The sequence below is a fragment of the Poecilia mexicana genome, unplaced genomic scaffold (genome assembly GCF_051168715.1).
Source record: "Poecilia mexicana isolate PSO_F unplaced genomic scaffold, ASM5116871v1 scaffold_19, whole genome shotgun sequence".
Lineage (NCBI taxonomy): Eukaryota > Metazoa > Chordata > Actinopteri > Cyprinodontiformes > Poeciliidae > Poecilia > Poecilia mexicana.
Genome location: NW_028263388.1, coordinates 2,133,621 through 2,156,460, shown reverse-complemented (window position 1 = coordinate 2,156,460; position 22,840 = coordinate 2,133,621). Strand labels below are relative to the sequence as shown.

The 22,840-nt window shown below is 41.5% G+C and overlaps 3 protein-coding genes across 5 annotated transcripts in view; all 3 read right to left on the bottom strand.

The window, feature by feature from the left end:
* The window catches only part of ift140 (intraflagellar transport 140 homolog (Chlamydomonas)), a 35,907-nt gene extending 30,155 nt beyond the window's left edge, over positions 1 to 5,752 (bottom strand). Inside the window, exons 1-8 of the mRNA XM_015007053.2 lie at positions 5,546 to 5,752; positions 4,165 to 4,326; positions 3,133 to 3,354; positions 2,935 to 3,056; positions 2,504 to 2,634; positions 1,283 to 1,458; positions 556 to 647; positions 364 to 470 (exon numbers count right to left, since the gene is read on the bottom strand). Coding sequence (XP_014862539.2) covers positions 364 to 470; positions 556 to 647; positions 1,283 to 1,458; positions 2,504 to 2,634; positions 2,935 to 3,056; positions 3,133 to 3,354; positions 4,165 to 4,311 — 997 coding nt within the window. The 5' untranslated portion in view covers positions 4,312 to 4,326; positions 5,546 to 5,752. The remainder of the gene's footprint in view (positions 1 to 363; positions 471 to 555; positions 648 to 1,282; positions 1,459 to 2,503; positions 2,635 to 2,934; positions 3,057 to 3,132; positions 3,355 to 4,164; positions 4,327 to 5,545) is intronic.
* Positions 5,753 to 6,336: 584 nt separating this feature from the next.
* On the bottom strand, positions 6,337 to 18,123 carry telo2 (TEL2, telomere maintenance 2, homolog (S. cerevisiae)). The gene is made up of 20 exons (XM_088016551.1): positions 17,395 to 18,123; positions 16,315 to 16,592; positions 15,371 to 15,439; positions 14,758 to 14,905; positions 14,583 to 14,685; positions 14,447 to 14,515; positions 13,776 to 13,917; positions 13,446 to 13,582; positions 12,862 to 13,187; positions 12,386 to 12,466; positions 12,215 to 12,303; positions 11,473 to 11,564; positions 11,089 to 11,205; positions 10,939 to 11,010; positions 10,710 to 10,865; positions 9,902 to 9,993; positions 9,727 to 9,826; positions 9,535 to 9,599; positions 9,298 to 9,413; positions 6,337 to 8,676 (listed from the first exon to the last, which is right to left on the bottom strand). The coding sequence occupies exons 1-20, from the start codon at positions 17,736 to 17,738 to the stop codon at positions 8,555 to 8,557; spliced, it is 2,718 nt and encodes a 905-aa protein (XP_087872677.1). The 5' UTR covers positions 17,739 to 18,123; the 3' UTR covers positions 6,337 to 8,554.
* Positions 18,124 to 18,926: 803 nt separating this feature from the next.
* The window catches only part of rab11fip3 (RAB11 family interacting protein 3 (class II)), a 29,878-nt gene continuing 25,964 nt past the window's right edge, over positions 18,927 to 22,840 (bottom strand). For all 3 annotated transcript variants that reach the window (XM_015007056.2, XM_015007059.2, XM_088016367.1), the window contains one exon: positions 18,927 to 22,499. In XM_015007056.2, the coding sequence (XP_014862542.2) occupies positions 22,386 to 22,499 (114 nt within the window). In that variant the 3' untranslated portion in view covers positions 18,927 to 22,385. The remainder of the gene's footprint in view (positions 22,500 to 22,840) is intronic.

The following is a 22,840-nucleotide window of genomic DNA, read 5'->3' as shown; positions in this document are numbered from 1 at the left end:
CACTGATTTATCAGCGCCAGTTTCTTTAAGTTTGGGAAATTGGTGATCAGCTGATACTTAGGCCAACAGACCGGCCCACCGGGTCGGGTCTGCATGTTTCCAGTTAACAGTCACCCCACTGTTACCAGGGATTGAGTGACGAAGTTACAAATGGTCAATATCTTGCTAAAAGGTTACTTGTGAGAAAATTTTGTCTTATTTCAAGCGTACTGAGACATTTGCAGTAGAAACTAGATAAAAATACTCAGTAAGATTTAGTATTTTTGCAGTGTATGTGTTGCTGGCGGCGGCTGGATGGATAAAGAATGTATTCTCCAGATTTTCTTTTCTTTTTAAATATTCTGAGCCTGTAAATGAATTTACCTTTGGCTGCGCAGTAGGAAACACAGTTGATCATCTCTCCCTTCTTAAAACCCAGAGTTTCGTCCAGAGATAGAACGTAGTTCTCATCTCTCTCCAGGTCCCAAATTCTGACACGTTTAAAGGAAAATAAGCCAACAGATTAAAATCACTGGTTTATGTAGGTCTGTAGAGGAGCGGCGGGTAGAAACTGACTTGACGACCGGCTCTCCTGTCGCTGTGATCAGGAGGCTGTTCTCAGTCCAGATGATGTCGACGTTCTGCCCGGCTGTGCTGCTCAACTTCACCTGCAGGCAGAAACCAAACAAAGTAAGAGCAGCACAACGCCAACGTGTTTTTACTCAACTAAAAGTAAAAAGAAATGACAGATACAGGACTAAAAAAAGGTACTTGAGTTTACTCCAGTACTGAATAACTGATCAAATTATCAATCATTTAATGTTTAAAAATTACATCTTCAAACAGAGCAAGTTATAAAGTTAAATGGAAATGTTGGTATTTTAAGGAAATATATGACAATAATTCATATAAGCAACAAAAAAATAACAAAATCAGGGAAAGTAAAATTCTTCCAAATCAGTTTCTTTTAATAAAAAATGTATGAAACTTTAACTGAAACTGCAGGTCTGAGTCTGGTGGATTTTTAGTTAAAACATGTTTGTTGTTCATTCAGTGGGTAGAAAATGCAGAAATTTTACTCAAGTAGGAGTAAAAATACTTCATAATGAAATGACTCAAGTAAAAGTAAAAAGTACAGCGCAGTGAAAATACTTTTAAACTTACGTTTTACAAGTAAATGTAACTGGTTAGTACCCAACTCTGCCTGTTACATTAAACATAACCTGGTTATTTGTTTATTAAAATGAAGATGAGACATTTACTGCAGCAGTCAGACATCTAACTCTAGGAAGCTACAGCGGACCTTCATGGACTCGTGAGCGCCCCCTTCTGGTCTCAGTGTGTACTGCGACAGCATCAGGGTGTCCGTGACGACCACCAGCACGCCTCTCTTGTCCAGGTAGAAGAGCTTCCTGATGGAGCCGTCCTCGCTCAGCAGCGGGCTCGTTCTGCCCTGTTCGTCCACGGCATGGACCTTTCCTGCAGGTCATCACATGTCGGCTTCAAACAGGTTTAAACGGAAAACACAGGGGGTGCCAAAAGTTGATTAAAAAAAGATTGAATCCCTTACATTTTTTTATTTTTGTTTTATGTTATTCAATCATTAAAAAAAAAACTATAAGTTAATATAACTGATTTAACTGTTATTTTTGTTGCCCATTTTCTGATTGGCTGCCAGTTAAACTCATTTCTTTGTTGGTCAAGTTAGCGTAGCGAGCTAGAAATGGAAAAGTTTCTGACAAAAGGAGACCAAAGGAGTCAAACTGCTGTGATAAACCATAAGAACTAAAGGAATCAAATTAAATTTGATGTGGTTATTATAAAATAATATTTTCAAGTAAGGGGATTGTGGCAAAAAAAAAAAAGATTATCTGGTAATAAAGTCTGGAGAAACTTATCACAGTATAAGTTTTTCATATCAGTCGATGTCGATAATTATTGATAAGTTTTCTGTTTTAAATATCTGAACTACCGTCAGACTGGTGGTGTGACCTTAAAAGTTTCATCCAGTTTCCCTCCATGTTGCTTTTTACTTTGTAGCAGTTATGAGGCAAAGTGGGGAAACTTGAAACTGCTTCTCACCCAGCAGGTCGTTGCTAGGCAACCGAAGTTTGGGGGAGCTTGAAACTGCTTCTCACCCAGCAGGTCGTTGCTAGGCAACCAGAGAGCCGAGTTAGTAGATTCCACCAACTTAGAATATTTTTTATATTTAATATTTTATCAGATGTATTGCCTATTGATATTGATCACATATTTATACTGTTATTGATTTATTGTCCAGCCCTTTAATAAATCGTAATATATGACAATAAAATTCTCTGTCACAGAATTCTTGATAATCTAAAATCATAAAAAAAATGAGGCAACATTTATGCTAAATGGATAAAATAATTCCTGATTAGTAAATAAAACATTCTAGTAGTGGATCTTTATAACATAGTTTGTAGCTTTGTGTGTGGGTTTGTAAAGAGGGGGTTCCCGTGCCCTTGGGGGCCATGTCATGGAAACGTTTGGACCGTCTTACCGTTGGCGGTGCTGACGTAGAAGCCCAGTCCCTCCTGAGGGCCCATCTTCAGAGGCGCCCCCTTCCAGCTGAACATGTCCAGAGCCGATTCGTCTCCGCTCACCGACGCCCGTGCCAACATCGCCACGTCGCTATGGAAACAACACGGATCAGATCAGGTGTGAAAAAAATTTATTTAAAAAAATTTATAAAGCAAAATCGGGGCTGTAAACTTTGTTAAAAAGAAAAAAAAAAGAAAAGAAAAAGTCAAACTTCTCAAAATTACTTTTTAAATTAAAGTTTTTTAGTTTCAAAGTAAATACCCAATTTAGCTCCACATTTTTTCCATCTTCCCCAAACAGATTTGAATTGATTATGAGAATGAAAGTTATTGATCTCATTTTAATTGATTAATTGCGACAGATTCATCTATAAATCTGTGAGCTACTTACACCCCAGGAGAGGCAGGCTTGAAAATGCAGCAGGTTAAAGGTTTGTTGTAGTCGTGCTTGACGAGGTGATTTCCTAAAAGTCGCCCTCTGGCATCCAATTTCCACACGGCCAGAGCTCCGTTCTGCCAAAACACAACGATTATTAAATTCAGAATGAAATCAGCGTTTCTGTTTTATTGACGTCATGAAGCAGCGAACCTGATCTCCGGTCACCAAGCGGCTTCCGGAGCCGCTCCACTCCAGCAGCGTGATGCGGGCCGTGTGGACGGCCGGCAGCACGGTCTGATCTCCGGACGGATGCGTGAGCAGCACCACCTCCCCGCTCTCCCAGCCCAGAACCAGAACCGGCTTTACGGGATGCCAGCGCAGCGCGGCGGCCGGCTGGGCCCGGTCCACATGGCAGCTCTTCACACACTCACCCTGAGTTTGGACAGGACCACAAAGAAACATCAGAACTGATGTTATCAGTGCAGATTCCATTATCAATATAAACTAATTAGAAATATGCACCATGTTGTATTCGATTCAAACTAACTTAAAACTGGATTAAAAATAAGAATCTCGCTGTGAAATGAACATTTTAAATGTTTTGACAGTTTTTGCGAAGGAGTTTTTAATATAATAAATTAGCCTCGTATGAAAATACATCCTAATTTAATGAATATGACTGTAAATGTTAATGAGATGGAGAAAACTCAGACGGCACGGCAGTAATGTAACAACCAGGTTATGGATTATTTAACAGAAAACCAATAAAAATCATAAAAACCTACAAAACAAATGGCAACAACCACATTTACACATTCTGTCTAGATAATATATCTTAAATATTCCTCCATAACTACTATTAACAGCTGAATATATGTATACATATACAAAAAAACCAAAACCATAGTAAATTTATTTATTTTTTTAAGTTGGTAAATAAAGAGCAAATGTTTCCAAACCCACAGGATTCGTTGATCATAATGAGAGGAATAAACAGTTAAGGACCTGATGGTAAATTAATTCATTCCCATGTTAAGGAGGGGGAACAGATTGGTTCAAACAGAAACATTTGTTCCTCTCCCAAAATGTTAGAAATAAAGGGATTTCATCTTGGATATTTCTTAAAATACAAACAGTTCAATACGTCACGCAAACAAAACGGGAACCGATGACAGGAATCGTTTTTAACGGAGCTGAAGTAATGCTACAGCTAATCCACCCGACCGTCTGATCCCAGTTTACCTGCTGCAGGTAAAGATCCACGCTGCCACCGGAAGCAGGGCTGCTCGACGCCACAGCCAGGATGGGGAGCGTGGCGTGCCAGGTCAGGTGAGACGGCAGATTGCTTCTGTCAGGGGTTTCGATGCGGTGGTCAAAATACACCGCCATGTTCCCTCAGTAAGGCTGGATGGCAGAGATGGAGTTAGGAACATAATACCAAACTATATGTGTGATAATTTATTTAAACTTACATTAAATCAGACAGAACTTTAGTCTTTATTCTAGAATAATCAGCAATCATGATCTAGATATCTTTCTCACAGGTCTGATCTGGTAAAACAAACTTCCCTGGACAATAAATTGTCTCAGAAATTAATGCGATAAACAATAATATTGTTGTTTACCTGTATCTATATATTTTTAAGTAATATATAGGTAAAGGCATAATAATGCAAGTTTGCCCTCTAATAAACTTTTAAATTGTAAAGAACATTTTAAATATCCAAAATAAAACACAATCAAAAACAATACATAATAAAAACATAAAAACAATTGAAACCATAAATAAAATGGATTATGATTTCTATGTAAACAAAATTTCCCTTAAAAATATTAATTATCAGAATGTAAATGATCAAGCTTATTTTATTATTTACTTATTACGACAGGTTTAGTCATCCAGCCTGTTTTATTGATATTTGTACAGATATTTAATTTACTGTCTTGCTGATGTTGTTCTTTGACTGTCTCTGTGTTGTTTGTTTTCTTTCCCACCTTACTGCAAGGAAAATTTTTAAGGGCACAATAATAAAATAATACAGATACAGATCACTTCATTACTTGGTGTTATTATAGGTTGTGAATCAGAAGTTGATTCTTAAGAATCATTTAATTACAATGCTTAGTTTTTCAATTTTTGAAAAAAATCTTTTTATTTATTCTTTTTAAAATTATCCCACTCTACTGCACATTTCTTTTCATCAGATTTGCTAGTTTTAATAACTGTACTGTACTATTTGTCTCCTATTGTTTATTTTTATGTTATGACGCTGCATGTTTACATTTGCCTGTCACTTGGCTTCTGGTACAACCGAATTTCCTCATATTAAATGCCATTTCCATTCTATTTTGGCTTACCTTCTGGGTAATTTTACTCTAAGGTTGCATTAACAACGTATAATATGAACACAGGCAGATTTAAATGAGATCGATTACGGTCTCTAATACGTAACAGTCAGCTATCAAGAACGCCAGAGAGGTTATGTGTAAAAAAAGACAAACCTCACAGCATCAATTAGCTGTTAGCATTAGCTTAGCTAGCAAAGTTAGAGCCTGTAGTGTCTTCCTCGCTGAAACACAAAAAAACAAAACCTACGAAACCTATTTGGCAATGAAGACTTACTTTACTGTCTCTCCTTTTCAGTTAGCGACACTTCGCTTTGACACAACGGACGGAGCGCGTCATATGGACCGTTACTTCAAGCGGTGTTGTCTACTGGAAAAGCGTCTTTCTCAGTTGCCCATGACAACCTCAGAGGCTACGTAAGGAGGCGTAGCGACGGAAAACAGCGAACGGAGCCGAGTCCGTACCGAAGATGGAAGAACATTGATGGTGAGCGGAAGAAGCCTGCACGAAAACCCATAAGATCACAAACTGCGCTATTTTAACATTTTGTTGTTGTTCCAATTATTTAGTAGAATATGTTGAAACAGTACTTTTATTATGATGATGTACAAAAATTAGCTTAAGCCTCCAATCACAAATTTTCTAGCTTTTTGAGCTGTTAGATTTTTCTGAGTATTCTGATTAGTTATGCACCAATTTCTTTAAAATAGTATTGTTTTTGTGTCCCTTTATAAATGTTTGATCATTTACAGCTCTATAAACCCATTCTTATTGCTCATGGTAATATACAAGTGTTATTTATTAATAATAGTTTTAGAGTACTTCAAATGTACTCAAGCCAACATTAAGCTTGTTCTAAAATGGTTGCTGGAAGTTTCCATAATTCTGTTCCACAAAAGGGTAAAATATGGTTTAAAAAGTGCAATATTTTAAATAAAAAGGGAAAATTTCATTGGTATCGTAGATTTTTCAGCTGGTGAAACATACGTGTTGATTCACACCAAACCCAACATGAGTGTTTAGTTCCTTCAATCTTAGCTTCATATTTACTCAAACAACAGATTGAGTAAATATTTTTCATTTTATTTCAGTAAAATTCATGATATCAAAATATAATTAATGAATTTCCCTTAAAGTATTTTATACATCTTTACCAGGCTTGCCAAGCAACACATATTTATAAACTCATCAAATTCATTAGTTTACATGAGAGAGAGAAAAAAAAAAAATAAATAAAGATGTTTCAAACAAAAAGCATTTTAATTGGGGAATATTCCAGCTTGTACAGATGACTGTCACGACCGGCTGTAGTAGTACTTCCATCTTTCATTACTTCCAAAAGCTTTTCTGTACAGAAATATTCACAGGATGTCCTCTGGAAACAAACTGCTGCTTGTACCGGAAAGATGCTGGTCAAAAGGAAGTTATGTTTTAATCCTGATATTCAGAACTAAAACAGAAAGACAAGCAGGAATTCCTTTTAGGAACCGACTTATACACTGCAAAAACACAAAATCTCACCAAGCAATTTTGTCTAGTTTTAGTGCAAATATCTTATTACACTACAAATAAGACAAAACAAACTTACAAGTAACTTTTAAAGTGACATAAGAACTTAGTTTTAAGATCCTTAATATTGCTTTAAAAAAAAAACTAGTTCCACTGGCAGGTTATTTTACTTATAAAATGGAAAAAATGTCTTATTAAAAGTGAAATAATCTGCCAGTGAAACTAGAACTGGGTTGCTAGGTGACAGGCTGAGCTCGGCTGAGGTTGCTAGGTGACAGGGTGGGCTCGGCTGAGGTTGCTAGGTGACAGGGTGGGCTCGGCTGAGGTTGCTAGGTGACAGGGTGGGCTCGGCTGAGGTTGCTAGGTGACAGGGTGGGCTCGGCTGAGGATGTTAGGTGACAGGCTGAGCTCGGCTGAGGATGCTAGGTGACAGGCTGAGCTCGGCTGAGGATGCTAGGTGACAGGGTGGGCTCGGCTGAGGATGCTAGGTGACAGGGTGGGCTCGGCTGAGGATGCTAGGTGACAGGCTGAGCTCGGCTGAGGATGCTAGGTGACAGGGTGGGCTCGGCTGAGGATGCTAGGTGACAGGCTGGGCTCGGCTGAGGATGCTAGGTGACAGGCTGGGCTCGGCTGAGGATGCTAGGTGACAGGCTGAGCTCGGCTGAGGATGCTAGGTGACAGGCTGAGCTCGGCTGAGGATGCTAGGTGACAGGGTGAGCTCGGCTGAGGATGCTAGGTGACAGGCTGAGCTCGGCTGAGGATGCTAGGTGACAGGGTGAGCTCGGCTGAGGATGCTAGGTGACAGGCTGAGCTCGGCTGAGGATGCTAGGTGACAGGCTGAGCTCGGCTGAGGATGCTAGGTGACAGGCTGAGCTCGGCTGAGGATGCTAGGTGACAGGCTGAGCTCGGCTGAGGATGCTAGGTGACAGGGTGAGCTCGGCTGAGGATGCTAGGTGACAGGGTGAGCTCGGCTGAGGATGCTAGGTGACAGGCTGAGCTCGGCTGAGGATGCTAGGTGACAGGGTGAGCTCGGCTGAGGATGCTAGGTGACAGGCTGAGCTCGGCTGAGGATGCTAGGTGACAGGCTGAGCTTGGCTGAGGATGCTAGGTGACAGGCTGAGCTTGGCTGAGGATGCTAGGTGACAGGCTGAGCTCGGCTGAGGATGCTAGGTGACAGGCTGAGCTTGGCTGAGGATGCTAGGTGACAGGCTGAGCTCGGCTGAGGATGCTAGGTGACAGGCTGAGCTCGGCTGAGGATGCTAGGTGACAGGCTGAGCTCGGCTGAGGATGCTAGGTGACAGGGTGGGCTCGGCTGAGGATGCTAGGTGACAGGCTGGGCTCGGCTGAGGATGCTAGGTGACAGGCTGAGCTTGGCTGAGGATGCTAGGTGACAGGGTGACTGAGGATGCTAGGTGACAGGCTGAGCTTGGCTGAGGATGCTAGGCAATGGAGCCAATGGAACTCATACTTTTTCTTCAATATTGTGATTATTGACTAAACAAGCTCCTACATCGTGATAAGAAAGTGATTTGTAAGTTAGTTTTGTTGGTAATATTTTGTTTTTGCAGTGAATGGCATCACGTTGGTCACCAGTCCACTTCCTGTGTCCGGCTGAATGTTCCGGGAAGTGTAAAAAAAGCAAAGCACCTGCGATAGTAAATGCAGAGTTTAAAGGACGTCCTGATCCGAATGATTGGAAAACATCCAGGAAACATCTGCAGCGTCATCTCCACCAGACAATCATCAGAACCTCTCCTCATGCAGATGCTGAACTGGTCACGACTCCAGGCTGAGGCCATTTGAGTTCTGCAGCTGCTTCTTGAGGTTCTGATCCAGCAGAACCAGGCTTTGCACAGCTAAATTACGGCAGTCAGCGTCCGGGTCCACTTCGGCCACATCTGTGGACAGACAACAACCAGAACCAGAACCGGTTTTTAGAAAGGGGAAAATAAACATTGTTTTAGTCGATTCTGTCTTTCAGTCTCAGTTCAATCTGAAACTGATTTTCTGCTCCAGGCAAAAAGAAAAAAGAAATAAAAACAGAGTGAATCGCATCACAGGACATCCTGGTTCCTGATCTCCTTCCCAGAAATCTGTGTGTGTGTGTGTGTGTGTGTGTGTGTGACTGATGGGAGACTGCTGACAGAAATACTGTCTGCAGGTGGAGATGTGAACTTCAGGTCAGAGAAATATCCCATCATGCTTCGTTCTCATCAGCGTCAGATTTCCATGTCATGAAAATTTGGTTTCAGTTTCACAGAGAAACTTGAGACTTTTCCCGTTTTTAGGTTTTTATGTTGATTTTAAAATATAAAAACACAAAAGTTCAGCATGAATCTGTGGCAAAAGGAATGAAAGATGAAGGAAATTAGAGAAAAAGGGAATAAAGAGACAGAATTAAATAAAGTAAGGAAAGAAGGAAGGAAAGGAAAGACAACATTCCTGAATCGTTGAAACCCAGACTGCTCTAATCTAGTGTTTTATTGACCACATTTTCTTCTGTTATTTTTATTTTTTACCTGCCAGCCAGGTTCTTGTTTCCAGCAGCTGCTGGCTGAGGTCCATCATCAGAGCCTGACTGGGCATGCTCAGAAACACGGAGCAGACGGCGAAGAGGACGCCTCGCCTCACCGTCCTTCAGTGACACCAAACCAACAGAAACCATGAGGAACCCAGTTAGAAACCAACAGAAATCATTAAACCATTAGAAACCAATAAAAACTCCAGACTTTCCAGTCAGCCTGAGTCAGACGTACTGGTCAGCGTGGTACCGAACGGCCCACACAAAGTCCAACAACGCAGCTCCCATCTGTGCAGCTATCTGGGAATAAACAGCATGAGGATCAGCAGCAAACAGGCTAAACGGCTAGCATAGCTCAGTCAGATTAGCAGCTAAAGTCTGGATTAACAGAAATGTTAATATAATATAATATAATATAATATTATACCGGTGCGTTGACGGCCAAGTGCATGAAGAGGCCCAGCGTGTGGATCAACCTGCCCAGAACCAGGTGGTCACTGCCCAGCAGGTCAAAGGTCACCTCAGGCCTGCCAGAAAGGAGTTTTTCTTTAACCCATCAGTTAAAACTATTCAAATCTTCAGAGTGTCACTAAAATACTAACTTGTCGTAATTTCTGAGGAGAGGAAAGAAGAAGTATCCAGCAACAGGAGCGTAGCGGTTTGGAGCGGCTGCAGCTGCCGGCGGGGCGCAGCCCTGCAGGAACATCGACATGAAGCAACACAGGCAGCTGGACGGTCGTCTTATTTAACGCCTGACTTAAAGAATGGGAAACGTCTAAAAGTCACAGAAAACATGGTTTAAACCAGTCACAGTGGATTTAACAGCGTGGTATTCCTTTACTAAAACTCCTGTTACCTGGCTTTAGTTTACTTCAGCTGAATCAATATTTATATTTTTAAAGGTTTATATGACGTATCAAGTAAAAATATTCTGTCAAGAGACAAAAAAAAATCCAGAAGATTTTGTGTTTCTTCTTCATTTTCTCTGAAACTTCAGCAGCTGCTGTGATGTTTTCACTTCTGATGGATCCTAAAAAGGTTTCGCTTTATTTTGATATTTAAGTATGAGTAAAAAAACAAAATTAGATTTGGGTATGTTATTTTAAACATCTACTTCAGTATTTTTTATTAAATTCCCTTTTTTTTTTTTACTTCTATTTGAGTTTCTGCTGCCTCTAAAAACAACCAGCCATTTTCTGCAAATGTGTTCATGTTTTTTTGGTGTCGGGAAAATTCTGTTCCAAAACCACATTCTAGGCCAGCGAGCCGTTACCTAGCAACAGAGCTCAGCCCCGTTGCCTAGCAACCCAAGCAAGTCAGAACTTGCACCTCTAAAGATTTAGCAGTAATATTTCTGGTTGTTAAATGACTATTTAAAACGTTTAGCGAGGCGCTAAGACGAGCCGCGACCTTTGAGATGCGTTTGGTTTTATTCTGGATCCTCTTCTCCACTTCCTGTCTCCAGCTGGCGGCGCTGGTGCTCTGGTAAGGCGTCAGCTCCGAGGCGGCTGCGATAACTTTATTGGCGGCAGGTTTGGAAAGCTCCTGAGCCGCCAAGGCGAGGACCTGCAGAGCCCAAACATGATCAGATTTATAAAGACTTTAAAGATTTAAAAGTGGCTAAAGCTGCAGGTTTCACCTCTAAGATGTCCAGTCGCTGCCGCAGGCTGTAGTTCAGGGAGTAAAACTCTGTCGTCAAGTACCGAGTGACCTGAGACAGACAGAGACGGATGGATTTACGATGCGTAATGCGATCAGGCTGGACGTAGAGAATGAATCAAAGTCGTACAGGAACAGAGTCGACGGCGGCCAGAGCCACCATGGCCGCCTGCCGGAGGACCAGGAAGCCGCTAATGCCGAATCTGTCCTCCATGTGAAGAAGCACTTTGGTCATCTGGACACTGATCTGAAAAACAACAAAAAAATAAACGAACCGGAGTCAAAAATGTCTAAAATATTGTGACAGGCCTGAGTTTAGTTTATTCATGCAAACCAGCAAATCTGAGACAGAGCAGGTGTCAAATAAGATGTTTGTAAACTCTCTCTGGACTCTGGCTGCCATGGATGTTTTCATTCTTTTGTTCAAATGAACAGATGAAATAAAAGAACAAAGAACGAACAAGTAATAAAAAAGAAATAGCAAACCCAACATAAATATTCCTTCTGCTCTCACCTCCTTCGCTGCAAAGACGTTCCTCCTCACCAAACTCTCTGCCGCTCTCAGACTGAGTTCGACTCGCAGCGAGTCGTCAGAGGAAATCAGAGCTGAGCAACAGAACCAGAACATTAGAAACGGGTTCATTTTTCTGAACCGAACAGAAAGAACTGAACGGAGAGAACTGAACAGAAAGAACCGAACAGAGAAAACTGAACAGAAAGAACTGAACAGAAAGAACTGAACAGAGAGAACCGAACAAAAAGAACTGAACAGAGAGAACTGAACAGAAAGAACTGAACAGAGAGAACCGAACAAAAAGAACTGAACAGAGAGAACTGAACAGAGAGAACTGAACAGAGAGAACTGAACAGAGAGAACTGAACAGAGAGAACTGAACAGAGAGAACTGAACAGAAAGAACTGAACAGAAAGAACTGAACAGAAAGAACTGAACAGAGAGAACCGAACAGAGAAAACTGAACAGAAAGAACTGAACAGAAAGAACTGAACAGAAAGAACTGAACAGAAAGAACTGAACAGAGAGAACCGAACAAAAAGAACTGAACAGAGAGAACTGAACAGAAAGAACTGAACAGAGAAAACTGAACAGAGAGAACCGAACAAAAAGAACTGAACAGAGAGAACTGAACAGAAAGAACTGAACAGAAAGAACTGAACAGAGAGAACTGAACAGAAAGAACTGAACAGAGAGAACTAAACAGAGAGAACTGAACAGAAAGAACTGAACCGCGCCGTGCCTTCCAGACAGTCCCGTAGGTAACGAGGCGGCGCCGCCCGACTCGCCTCCACGTCTCCTGACATGTCGTATGGAGGCAGGTCGTCATCGCTGGAGCCATCAGAAACGAGGTTATTACATTAAATCTAAGTATTGATTGAAATGAAAGTAAAAATCTGACTAAACGTCTCACCTGTCCAGGTCAGAGTCTGGATCGCTCTTTGACCTCTGGGAGGCCGATTTGACCTGAGACGATTCTCTGGTGGCCTCAGACCTGCAGACATCAGATTCACCGAAAAAAGGTCACTGAGAGACAGAGAACCCAAGGGAGCGTTTAATCTGAGAACGGACAGAGGGAAGAACAGGAGAACGAAAGAACTAAAGGAAGAAAGAAAACAAAAGAACGAAATAATGAACAAATAAAACAACAATTAAGAGAAAAATAGAAGTACAAAGAAAGAAAAGAAAAAGAACAAAAGAAACAAGAAATTGTACCGAAAAAAACAAATAAATGAACGAAAGAAAAAGTGAACGAAGAAGGAAAGAGTGAAAGGAACAAACAAAAGAAAGAACTAAAATAATGAAAGAAATGAATGAACAAAAGATCAAACATATTTGATCTTTTAAATATATTACTTTGTTTTTAAATCAAGATCTGCTCAAACTCACCCAGCAGCGACCTCAGGGTCACGGTCAGGGTCACGGTGAGGGTCACGGTGAGGGTCAGGGTCACGGTCAGGGTCAGGGTGAGGGTCACGGTCAGGGTGAGGGTCACGGTGAGGGTCACGGTCAGGGTCACGGTGAGGGTCAGGGTGAGGGTCACGGTCAGGGTGAGGGTCACGGTCAGGGTGAGGGTCACGGTCAGGGTGAGGGTCACGGTCAGGGTCAGGGTGAGGGTCACGGTGAGGGTCACGGTGAGGGTCACGGTCAGGGTCAGGACACACGCTGGGGGTCATGAGAGACAGCAGCTCCCGGGTTTCTTCATTCTGGTCGTACTGTCACACAAAAACAGCACAAAGTTTCAGAGTTTGATTATTTTAACTTTATTTTCTTATTGTAACTTTTTCTTGTATTATTAAATTTTTTAAATTAATTTTATTTTTGCTATTCTCATTATTTTGACGTTTTTCTCCATTTTACTTTCTGTTATCCTGAAGCTCCGGTCCTCCTCCTGTCCTCTCTGCCCAGCTTCCCTGTCCCTGCTGAGGCCACAGCATCATGCTGCCACCACCTGTCAGATATTCAGATTGTACCTCAAACTTGAGCTTGGTGCCGCTGAGATCCATCCGGGCGCTCAGACACTCGCCCACCACCATGCCCAGAGTCCTGATGCCGACCGCGCTGCTGTCCAGGTGGCTCTGCATGCCGCCCAGCAGGCACTGCAGGAGGTCTGAAAGAAAACGATGAGCTGAGTGAAAAAACAACCCGAGTTGCTAAAGGTCACAGAGTGATGGAGGAACAGATGAGGAAGAAAAGAAAACAGCCAGAAAAATTGCAACTAATGTCGCAAGACTTTCTGATGTTGTTCAGAACTGGAATAAATCAGAAGATCATCAGAAGTAGACGACGTTTTCATTTTGCACCTGAGCGAAGCTCCTGCAGCTCGGCGTCCGTCAGCAGGCTAGCAGCTAGCAGCAGCGTCTTGCTAACGTACAGCTGCTGCTCCTGAGGCGTGTGTTTCACCGCGCTGGGGTTGGCCCAGGCCTGCGACACACTCCGCAAAACCTGAAGACACAGAGCAAACGCCAGGCAGCGTTCAGAAACATTTACAACAGGCTCCAGCAGGAGGCCTGGGAACATTTTTACTGTTTTCATGGAGGAATTCTTCCATTTCATTCTCCTAGAGTTTAACTCTCAACTCATATTATTCTGAATTTATTTTTGTACTATTTCAACTTTATCATCAAACAACTTTTTTCATGCATTTTACCACTTTATTCTCGGATTATTATGACTTTATTTTCGTATTATAATGACTTCATTCCAATATTATTACAATTATTCACAAATTGTTTCTACTTTATTGTAATATTACAGCTTTCCTCTCGTGCTGTCATAACTTCATTAAGCTAAATATCGTGTCGGTGCAGCGCTTTAGCATTAGCTTCAAGTAAATAAGATGTTGGAACTGTGCTTTTGCTGCAACATGTGATGCTAATCACATATAAAATGCTAAAGAGTATAAAAGTTGAACTGTATAATTTTGTCTTTGCTTTGAAATCTAATATTTTACAGTAATCACAGAGAAACGGACCTGGATGAGGAGTGGCCTGCGATCCCGGTCTGAGGCCAGGTAGCCGAGGACAGTCCTCAGGACGCGAGTCTGGAAACAAAACACCGTTAAAAACAACAACAGGTTATATAAACACATATATTCACTGCTGAACTACCTGGTACTTGTACTGCAGCAGCAGTACTTTATGAGTCAGCACAAACTGAGCCTTTTTATTGGTTAGCACCAGATTTCCAGTGATGCGGCTGAAGGCGTCCGGGCTGGAAATGGACCGAAGACAGAATCAGAACCTGCCCTCACCTGGTGCCTGTTCACCTGTCTGGACGGCTCACCTGTCGGCCGCCTGAAGCAGGCCGGTCAGCACGCTCTCCATGCAGCGCTCCGGGACGTCCTGCAGGAGCTTCCAGCTCACCCTCTGCCACACCATGTCTGAGCGCGTGCAGACAGCCAGGCGGGGCGCCATCACGGCCAGAACCGGGCCTGCACAGACACAGCAGGACGGGGTTTACCGCAGGGGGCGCTCTAGAGCAGAACGTGGAGCTCAGAGTGTCAGCGGTTCACTTCCACAGTTCACCGACAGCAGCCATTTTGTTCATGCATCTTTCTCTTACACATTGTCCACATATTTTATTTTTGTTGGTCTCCATGGGTTCGCTATGCATTGGGCTGCATTGGGCTAACAAGATGGCATGAAAAAAAACTAAAATAAAATTCATATTTGGGTTAATAGGATACAGACAAAAGAAACCGGATTTTGCCAAAATTGGGTTTGAGCAAAAGAAACATTGTTTGGTTCTTTTTAGTCTCTTTTGCTGAATATGAACTCTAGTCTTTGTCCAGAAATCCAGTCATCTCTTTATGATGCCATATTTTTCCCCAGGAAGCCATTTTTCACATCTATTCGCTGCCATTAAATCTGTCAGCCTGTCCTTGTTTTAAACTCACCGCTGTGACCTTGGAGGCAAACTTTCCCAAGTGTCTGAGCTACGAATGTCAAAGAGCAATCGACCCCATCTGTGGAAGACATCAGAACAGCTGAGTGAACATAGAGATGGACAATCAATAACAATAAATATAACACATCTGATGGGATTAATATAAAAACATATGGAAGCATATTATGACATCAACATCAGATTCATAAAGTCATAATTACCTAACTGCCAACTAAAATCAGGTGAGGCAACGTTTACGCTAAATGAATGTAACAACTACTAAACAGGAAAATGATTAAATATTTCTGTAATATTGTCAAACAATAACTGTAAATTTTAAATATTAAATTTACATAATCAGATGGACCAAAATATAAAGTTCAGCAGAAATTTTAGTATTTAAGGATCAAAATGACAATCATTCAAATAAGGAACAAAAAAATAACAAAATCAGGCAAAAGAAAATTTTTCTAAATCAGTTTCTTTCAATAAAACATGTATTAAACTTTAATAAAAAACTGCAGGTGAATATTTGGTTAAAACATGTTTGTTTTTCATTTAGAGAATCCAGAAATTTTACTCAAGTAAGAGTAGCAATACTTGATAATAAAATTATTCAAGTAAAAGTAAAAGGTACAGCGCAGCAAAAATACTCCTAAAAGTAAACTATAATACTGTAAGTAAATCTAACTACTAGTTACTAATGAACTCGGCTCCGGTGTCCTAGCAACAACCTGCTAGCTAATATGGCGCCAACGCCAATCTCCGCTAGCTAAAATGGCGCCAACGCCAATCTCCGCTAGCTAATCTCCGCTAGGTAAAGTGGCGCCAACGCCAATCTCCGCTAGCTAAAGTGGCGCCAACGCCAATCTCCGCTAGCTAAAGTGGCGCCAACGCCAATCTCCGCTAGCTAAAGTGGCGCCAAACAATCTCCGCTAGCTAAAATGGCGTCACCTCTGAGGGCGCGGCAGGTCCTCTCCAGAACGGCCAGCATCTCCGAGGCCAGTAGCGGGTAGAACCGCTGGGGTGTGAACAGCGGCCGGTTGTTTGGGTGCAGCCTGTTGGCGGTGAGGTCCGGCAGAGCGGCTAACCGGGCTAGCAACGTCTCTCTGAGCTGGGCCGAGTCCGACGGCACCGAACCGAGGCAGAAGGACCACAGCAGGTCCGCCAGGCGGCCGCTCTGCAGGAAGCGCTCCGTAACGCTGACCAGGCGGTCCAGACCCGCGCTGGGCCTGCAGGGAGCGGACAGAGGACTTCATCAGCCAGGTCTGGACGATAAACTGTCCCAGACATTATTGCAATAAACGATAATATTGTCGTTTTGATGCAATTTTCAACTAATACAATAATAATGGCTTATAATAATGGCTATGAAAGATCAATTAACTTTAGTTTTGTACAGAACAGAAAAATTTACACTGGGACTGGCAGATTTCTTAAAGGTACAGTATGAAGTTTTTCTAGGCACATATTTACATTTTATACTATAATCAAGTAACTATGTTTCCTTCAGGGAAGGAAATATCCAAAATAAAACAACCAAAATCTATACGTAAAAATGGAAATAAAAACTACAAAAGACCTGAACCATAAATAATGGATTATCTAGTCTTTAAACAAAATTACCCTTCAAGAAATATCAGACTGTAAATTATCCGGCTCATTTTAATGTAGGATTTAAAATACCCTTTCCTTTCTTTGCATTTTGCAGTGCCTAAAGTACATAGAAAAGGCAAAACTCTGAAACAACAAAAAAAATAAAATAAAAAAAGGACATTTTTGAGTATCATGAATCCACTTTTCAAACTCAGAAAAATGAATTCATTAAAAATGTCTGAGATCGATCTCCGATTTTTTTCTTTTTCTTTTCTAGCAAATATCTGACTTTTCAATCTCTGAAATTTTATGTTTTCTAGAAGAGCATGTTTGAGATTTAGCTCAAAAGTTTAGTTTATTGCTCTTCCTTCGTGTCCCTGATATGTCGTCGTAGTTATTAATATTTTAGATAAAAAACAGATCATTAGCTCGTCTCACCGGAGCTGGGTCACGGCCTCCATCAGCACCAGCAGCGCCTGATCCGGCGGCCCCTTCAGGAACAGCGGGTCCCACAGCTGGGAGCGCTGGGCGGCGGACAGGCTGTGGGTCCAGTCAGCCTGGAGCTGTCCGACCAGAACCCGCAGGGTTCGGCTGTAGTGGGTCCTCCGGAACTCCTCCCGCTCCGCCGCGGTGCACCTGCTGCTTTCAGCCCCGTCATCTAAATAGGAGTTTAGCGTTTCCAGGGCGTCAAAAACGTCTGTATGATCCGCGGAGGAGGAGAGCGTCCGGAAGCACTGGGCCACTTTCAGCCGAACCTCCGAACTTATCGAACCCGACTCCATTTATATGAAGATTAACAACACCTAACTTAACATCTTGCTGAGAAATGAATCCATAAAAATAATACAAAAAAGTTTCCCCACTAATTCAGGAAAAGATGCTTCGGTGTGATTATTCTTGATTATTCTCGGAATCCTATGATGCTGATTTCAGTAAATGATCAGTTTAACTTTAGCTTCGTCAACTCAACTTTCTAAAAACGTGCAAAATGTATCTAATTAAACATCCACCAACTCGTCCAGTCATAGAACTACAACTACAACATTTTATCAACAGCTAACATTTGAAGCTTCAATGGAAATATTGTGGAAAAACGTGAAATATCGACAGCATTTGATTCTCCGGCGTCCTTCATCAAAACACGCCCGGAGAGTGCAACAGCTGTAACTTTGGTTCCGGGTGTCCAGTTGTACCGTGATGGTTATGATTTCGTCGCTTGTAGTTTTTCATGACTTAATTGTTTTGTAAATGTTTTTTTAAATAAATTAGTGCGTCTGCATTGTTTGTTTGGAAACGTGTAGGGGGAATAATTATGAGAAAAGTTATTTGGGTCTCTATCTTCATTTTAACTTAACTCATTTGGCAATAATGTAGATTGAAGACAATGTAATCACAATAGTAAAAAATATTTACCCTTTTATTAAAAAAAAAGACCTATTTTAGCTTTTGGCAGTTGTGATCCTAGACCGAATTTACAAGTGCTGGCAAAGTGCGACCAGAACAAATGGAAGGAAAACTAAAAATACAAAAAGTTATCTTTATTATTTTAAATTAAGCGAGTCAAAAGGCCACTTGTGGCTCTGGAGCTGCAGAATCCTGATTCTCTCTCAATAAGTCTTTTTTTTTTTTTTTAACTTTATTGCCAAAATATAAACTGAGGTGACTTGCTGCATTTTTACTGAGGAAAACTGAAACATTTCTCTTTGCTGGACTATCTAGTCAGTGTGCATTAAAAACTTTTATTACCTCCAATTAATCTGAACTAATCTTTCACACCAATATGTGGCTTTCATTTTAAAATCTGTAAAAACATAAAGTGCAGTAAATATTTCCAACCAGCAGGTGGCACTAGAGGCTTAATGTCTAGTCAGTAAAGTGATTGTTGGTGTTAATCAGATTAAATGCATAAATGTCAAATTATGACAAAGATGTTGCAGATTTTTTTAAGTGCTTAAATAAAAACAAAACAGTTTATTTTATTCCATTTATTTATTCTATTCTTACTTCCACTTTTTACCTTTAAATTCTCTTACAATAAATGACATATTTCCCCAGTAACAATTAGGAGTAAATCATTTGTAGGGAGCTCCAAAAATATTATACAGCTGTACCCAATACTGTTATAATTTATACATTAATTATACATTTATCTTTGAAAATAGGAATAAATTTACTTCTTACAGATTCTCTTTTCTACAGTATTTGCTTCCCGTCCTTCTCCGTCACACAAGCTGAACACGACTGATGGCGACACCTTCAGCAAACCTTCAGACACGTTTGAAGGAAACGGGAAAGAAGTCCGCAAAAATATTTATATTTACAGCTCAGATGTTTAACGCATAACTTAAAACCAACTGACTTTACCCAGGGGTCATCATCAGGTTCAGAGAGAGACAGTGTTTAGACTACAGGCAGAGCCGGACCAAGGTAGAAGCAAACTGAGCACCAGCTTAGCACCTTAGAGGCAACAGACGAGCAAATTATTTTTGGTTTAAGAGGCTAACATCTTAGAAGTAGCATTAGAAGAAAAAACTGCTTTAATTTATATATTTTTTGTAACTGATGGTAGTTTGGGGGCCCAAAATCAAGTTCTGTCAAAGGCCGCAGATTTTTTTGGACTGGCTCTGCTACCATGTCAGTTTCTTTCAGAAAAAATTGAGAACAGAATCAGTCTTTGGTAATTTTAAAACCAGGAAATAAGATGATGGATCAGGTCAAAGTGCAAATCTAATCTACAAAAAGAAAAAAATACAGGCATAATAAAACACCTAGATGCGTCTACGTCGTATTTTCACTCAAAGAAATCAGGAATTATTCAACTTTAAACCTTTTTTCACCCTTGTGAAAGCCAGGAGGTTTTAAAATGTCATCTTACTGATGGTGGATCAGAGACGTACAAGAACTCTGGGCATCCATGCAGGACCCGACTCCCTCCGGGAAGACAACAGGAAGAACTTCACGGAAGAGCGCGCCGACCTCAGGCGGCCATCTTGTGCAGCTCAGCTAACTCTTACCTCGCAAATAAACTCTCCCGCCGTGTTATCGGTGTCAATAAATGTGAATTCAATAAAGCACAAACGTATTTGTTTCAGCAGAACAGGTCGGTGTGAGCCGTCGACGAATAAATACCGGCGTGAGACGAAGAACCCCGACGGAAACTGTACACGCTACATGCTACAGGCGACCTCCGTTCCTCTGCTGCGACTAGAAAAATACCTAGAATCTAGAATGAGTGTAGAAAAAAACTTTACAAGACATTTACATCCAAGGCCATTGTTTTGTTTTTTTGTCTTTTCCTTCATGGAGTGGCGAGTGAAGAGCAGTGAGAAAGAGGCGAACAGAGTGAAAAAACGAGGAAATCTTAGACGTACTGGTGTCAAAGGTCGTGATATAAATCCACATCCAGGTCGGCGTTGGAGTCCAGAATCAGTTCATGATGTCTTCATCCAGCAGAAGAAAAGAAGAATCACCTCCATTAATTTCCTGCATTATTGCTACAAAAAACGTCTGAAATCTCCAAGCTTGATGCTCGGAGTTGCATTTAAAGAAACGCTGCAGAATCATCGATGGTTCGACTCAACATGGCGTCGTAGTGTGATACTTTTCCCTCTTCAACAGATTCCTACAAATTATCCCTTCATAACATTTCATCCCACTTCCAAAAACAACAAAAAAAACAAATCATAGTGCAAAACATCCGCTAAATTCTTAACATACAACTTGTCAAAATGCCGGCATTTCATAGTTGCAGTAAAAACGTTGAACTTTCCTGCTTCACTCAGCAAGACGACGCTGGGATCAGGCGGGCTGTACTGGGATGGTCGGGATTCATTTAAAGGGACAGCGCAGAATTACTGAACTGAGGTCCTGATGAAGGGCTATGAGCAGTCAATATCCTACCCTACAGTGTCATGCTCACTTGGAGTCCTAATTCAGAGTAAATCCAGAGTTAGCTTTAGCCTCAAGCTAACCGTTACATTGAGTTAAGCTTTTTTTCTTTTTAAACAAAAACTGCTGAGTTTGTAGATGGAGAACTAAAGAGGTGGTGTGTCTCCAATAATCTTCCTGTGTGAAACACACTGATCATAACAAGTAACAGACACACAAACAAATCAATTTATATAAATGTTTAGCTTCTTGCATTGCTTTAAAAAACAAAACAAAAAAACACAATCCCGACTATAAATGCTTCTGTTTTTCCATTCTTCATAGGCGTTTCACACAGGAAGACTATTGGTGGTGCACTGCCTCCAGCCTCCATGCAAACAATGATCATCTCTGTTCAAATTATCAATGTGATTTTTGTGAATTTGATTAATCTTTGGAGGTTACCTGCTAATTCTTTTCGTAGTAGCCATTAGCTTCACATTTTTCAGACAGGAAGACTTTTAGTGGCGCACCGCCTCCAGCCTCCAATGATCTGTCTCTGTAAATTACTGTTTAAAGGTTAATAAGATTCACATAAACCAAACTGATGTTTTTGGAGGTTAACGGCTAATGGCTAACTCGTTGGGATTAGTTTCTGGGGGGGAGTTCTCTGGATTTATCCTGAATCGTTGCGGACAGAGAGAAAGAGGAAGTGCTTATTTTGCGCAGCTGGCCCTTTAAATGTTTGTAGTGCTGCTCCAGCCCACCTGACATCCAGGACCCTGTTTCATTGTAAACATAAACCAAACAATAAATCACTTCTTTCATCTTGTTAGTTTTCTCCCCTACAGGAATGATTGTTTTATGCTTTTCACCGCATTTAGTGTCGCCATCTTGGTTCACACAAACACAGAAAAAGCAAGGGAACGTTTCTCTCACACACACACACACACACTCTCTCTCTCTCTCTCTAAAGGAAACCCTGGAGGAGCTTCTGGTCAGGAGAAACCTCCCTCATCGGGTTGAGCTATAGAAACGGACCGTCGCTGACCCGACCTGCGCTTCATGCGGTTGGTGAAAACACGACTCAGCCTGGGTTGGGTTTCCTCGGGTCGGACCGAGTCACTCGCGGTGCGCTCAGCAGAATTAAATACTTTGATCAACCCTCCTTTAAGGCGTTTTGGTAGAACTGGCGGATCGGTTTTAGGTCGATTAGAAGCCGATTGGGAGTAAAGAAGGATCTAATCTACGCTTGCATTTCCACATTCATCCACCAGGGGGGGCTCGGGTTCCTCCAGCCAAATACATGGAAGTCACCAGAACCCAACGGCGCCAACACACACATCCACACAAACCGAAAAGAAACGAAAACAAGCTCATCTTTTACTGACAGCCTTGGACTCTAGAAATTTATCGTCGTTTTCTAATCCAGTCTGGAGTCATGTGTGTTGAAAGAAGGTCCAATAAATTAATTTTTACACCCTCCCTTGTTTTCCTGGTTCCAGATGTTCGATATAAATAAGTTTGCAGCATGGAGCCGGCGGTGCCCGTTCCTAATCGGACTATTTGACCTCCAGGATGGAGGGGTTGGACTCCATGATGGCCACGATGATCTTATCGATGTAATCCTGGAGCCGGTAGTTGATCTCCTCCTGTTTGTGAACGGCCTCCATCAGCTGCAGATAGACGGACAGAAGTTGGTCATAAACACGAAGCTGACACAGAAAAACTTGAGACCAATGCATCCAGGATCTACAGTCGATCACGGATCTTTAAAATTTCTGACCTGCCGGTTCCGGTTCTGGATGAAACTGATTTTTTTTGTCTGAAAAGTTGCTACATACAGCAACAGAATTTTACTGGAGTTTGTCAAACAGTAAGTAGATCATTATTACAGAGGTTAAAAGCTCGAAACTATAAAACTAAACTTCCTCTGATGTTCTCCATTGAGCCTTCCTGTTATCTGCTGAAGTCTTGCTCTCTCTCTCTCTATTGCAGCCAGAATAAAACAAATCCG

Coding starts and splice junctions, on each gene's coding strand:
- telo2 (XM_088016551.1), bottom strand. CDS start 17,738: ATGGAGTCGGGTTCGATAAGTTCGGAGGTTCGGCTGAAAGTGGCCCAG. Junction 14,686..14,757: donor CTGCTTCAGGCGGCCGACAG/GTGAGCCGTCCA, acceptor GTCCATTTCCAG/CCCGGACGCCTTCAGCCGCA. Junction 9,600..9,726: donor ACTTGGCCGTCAACGCACCG/GTATAATATTAT, acceptor GTTTATTCCCAG/ATAGCTGCACAGATGGGAGC.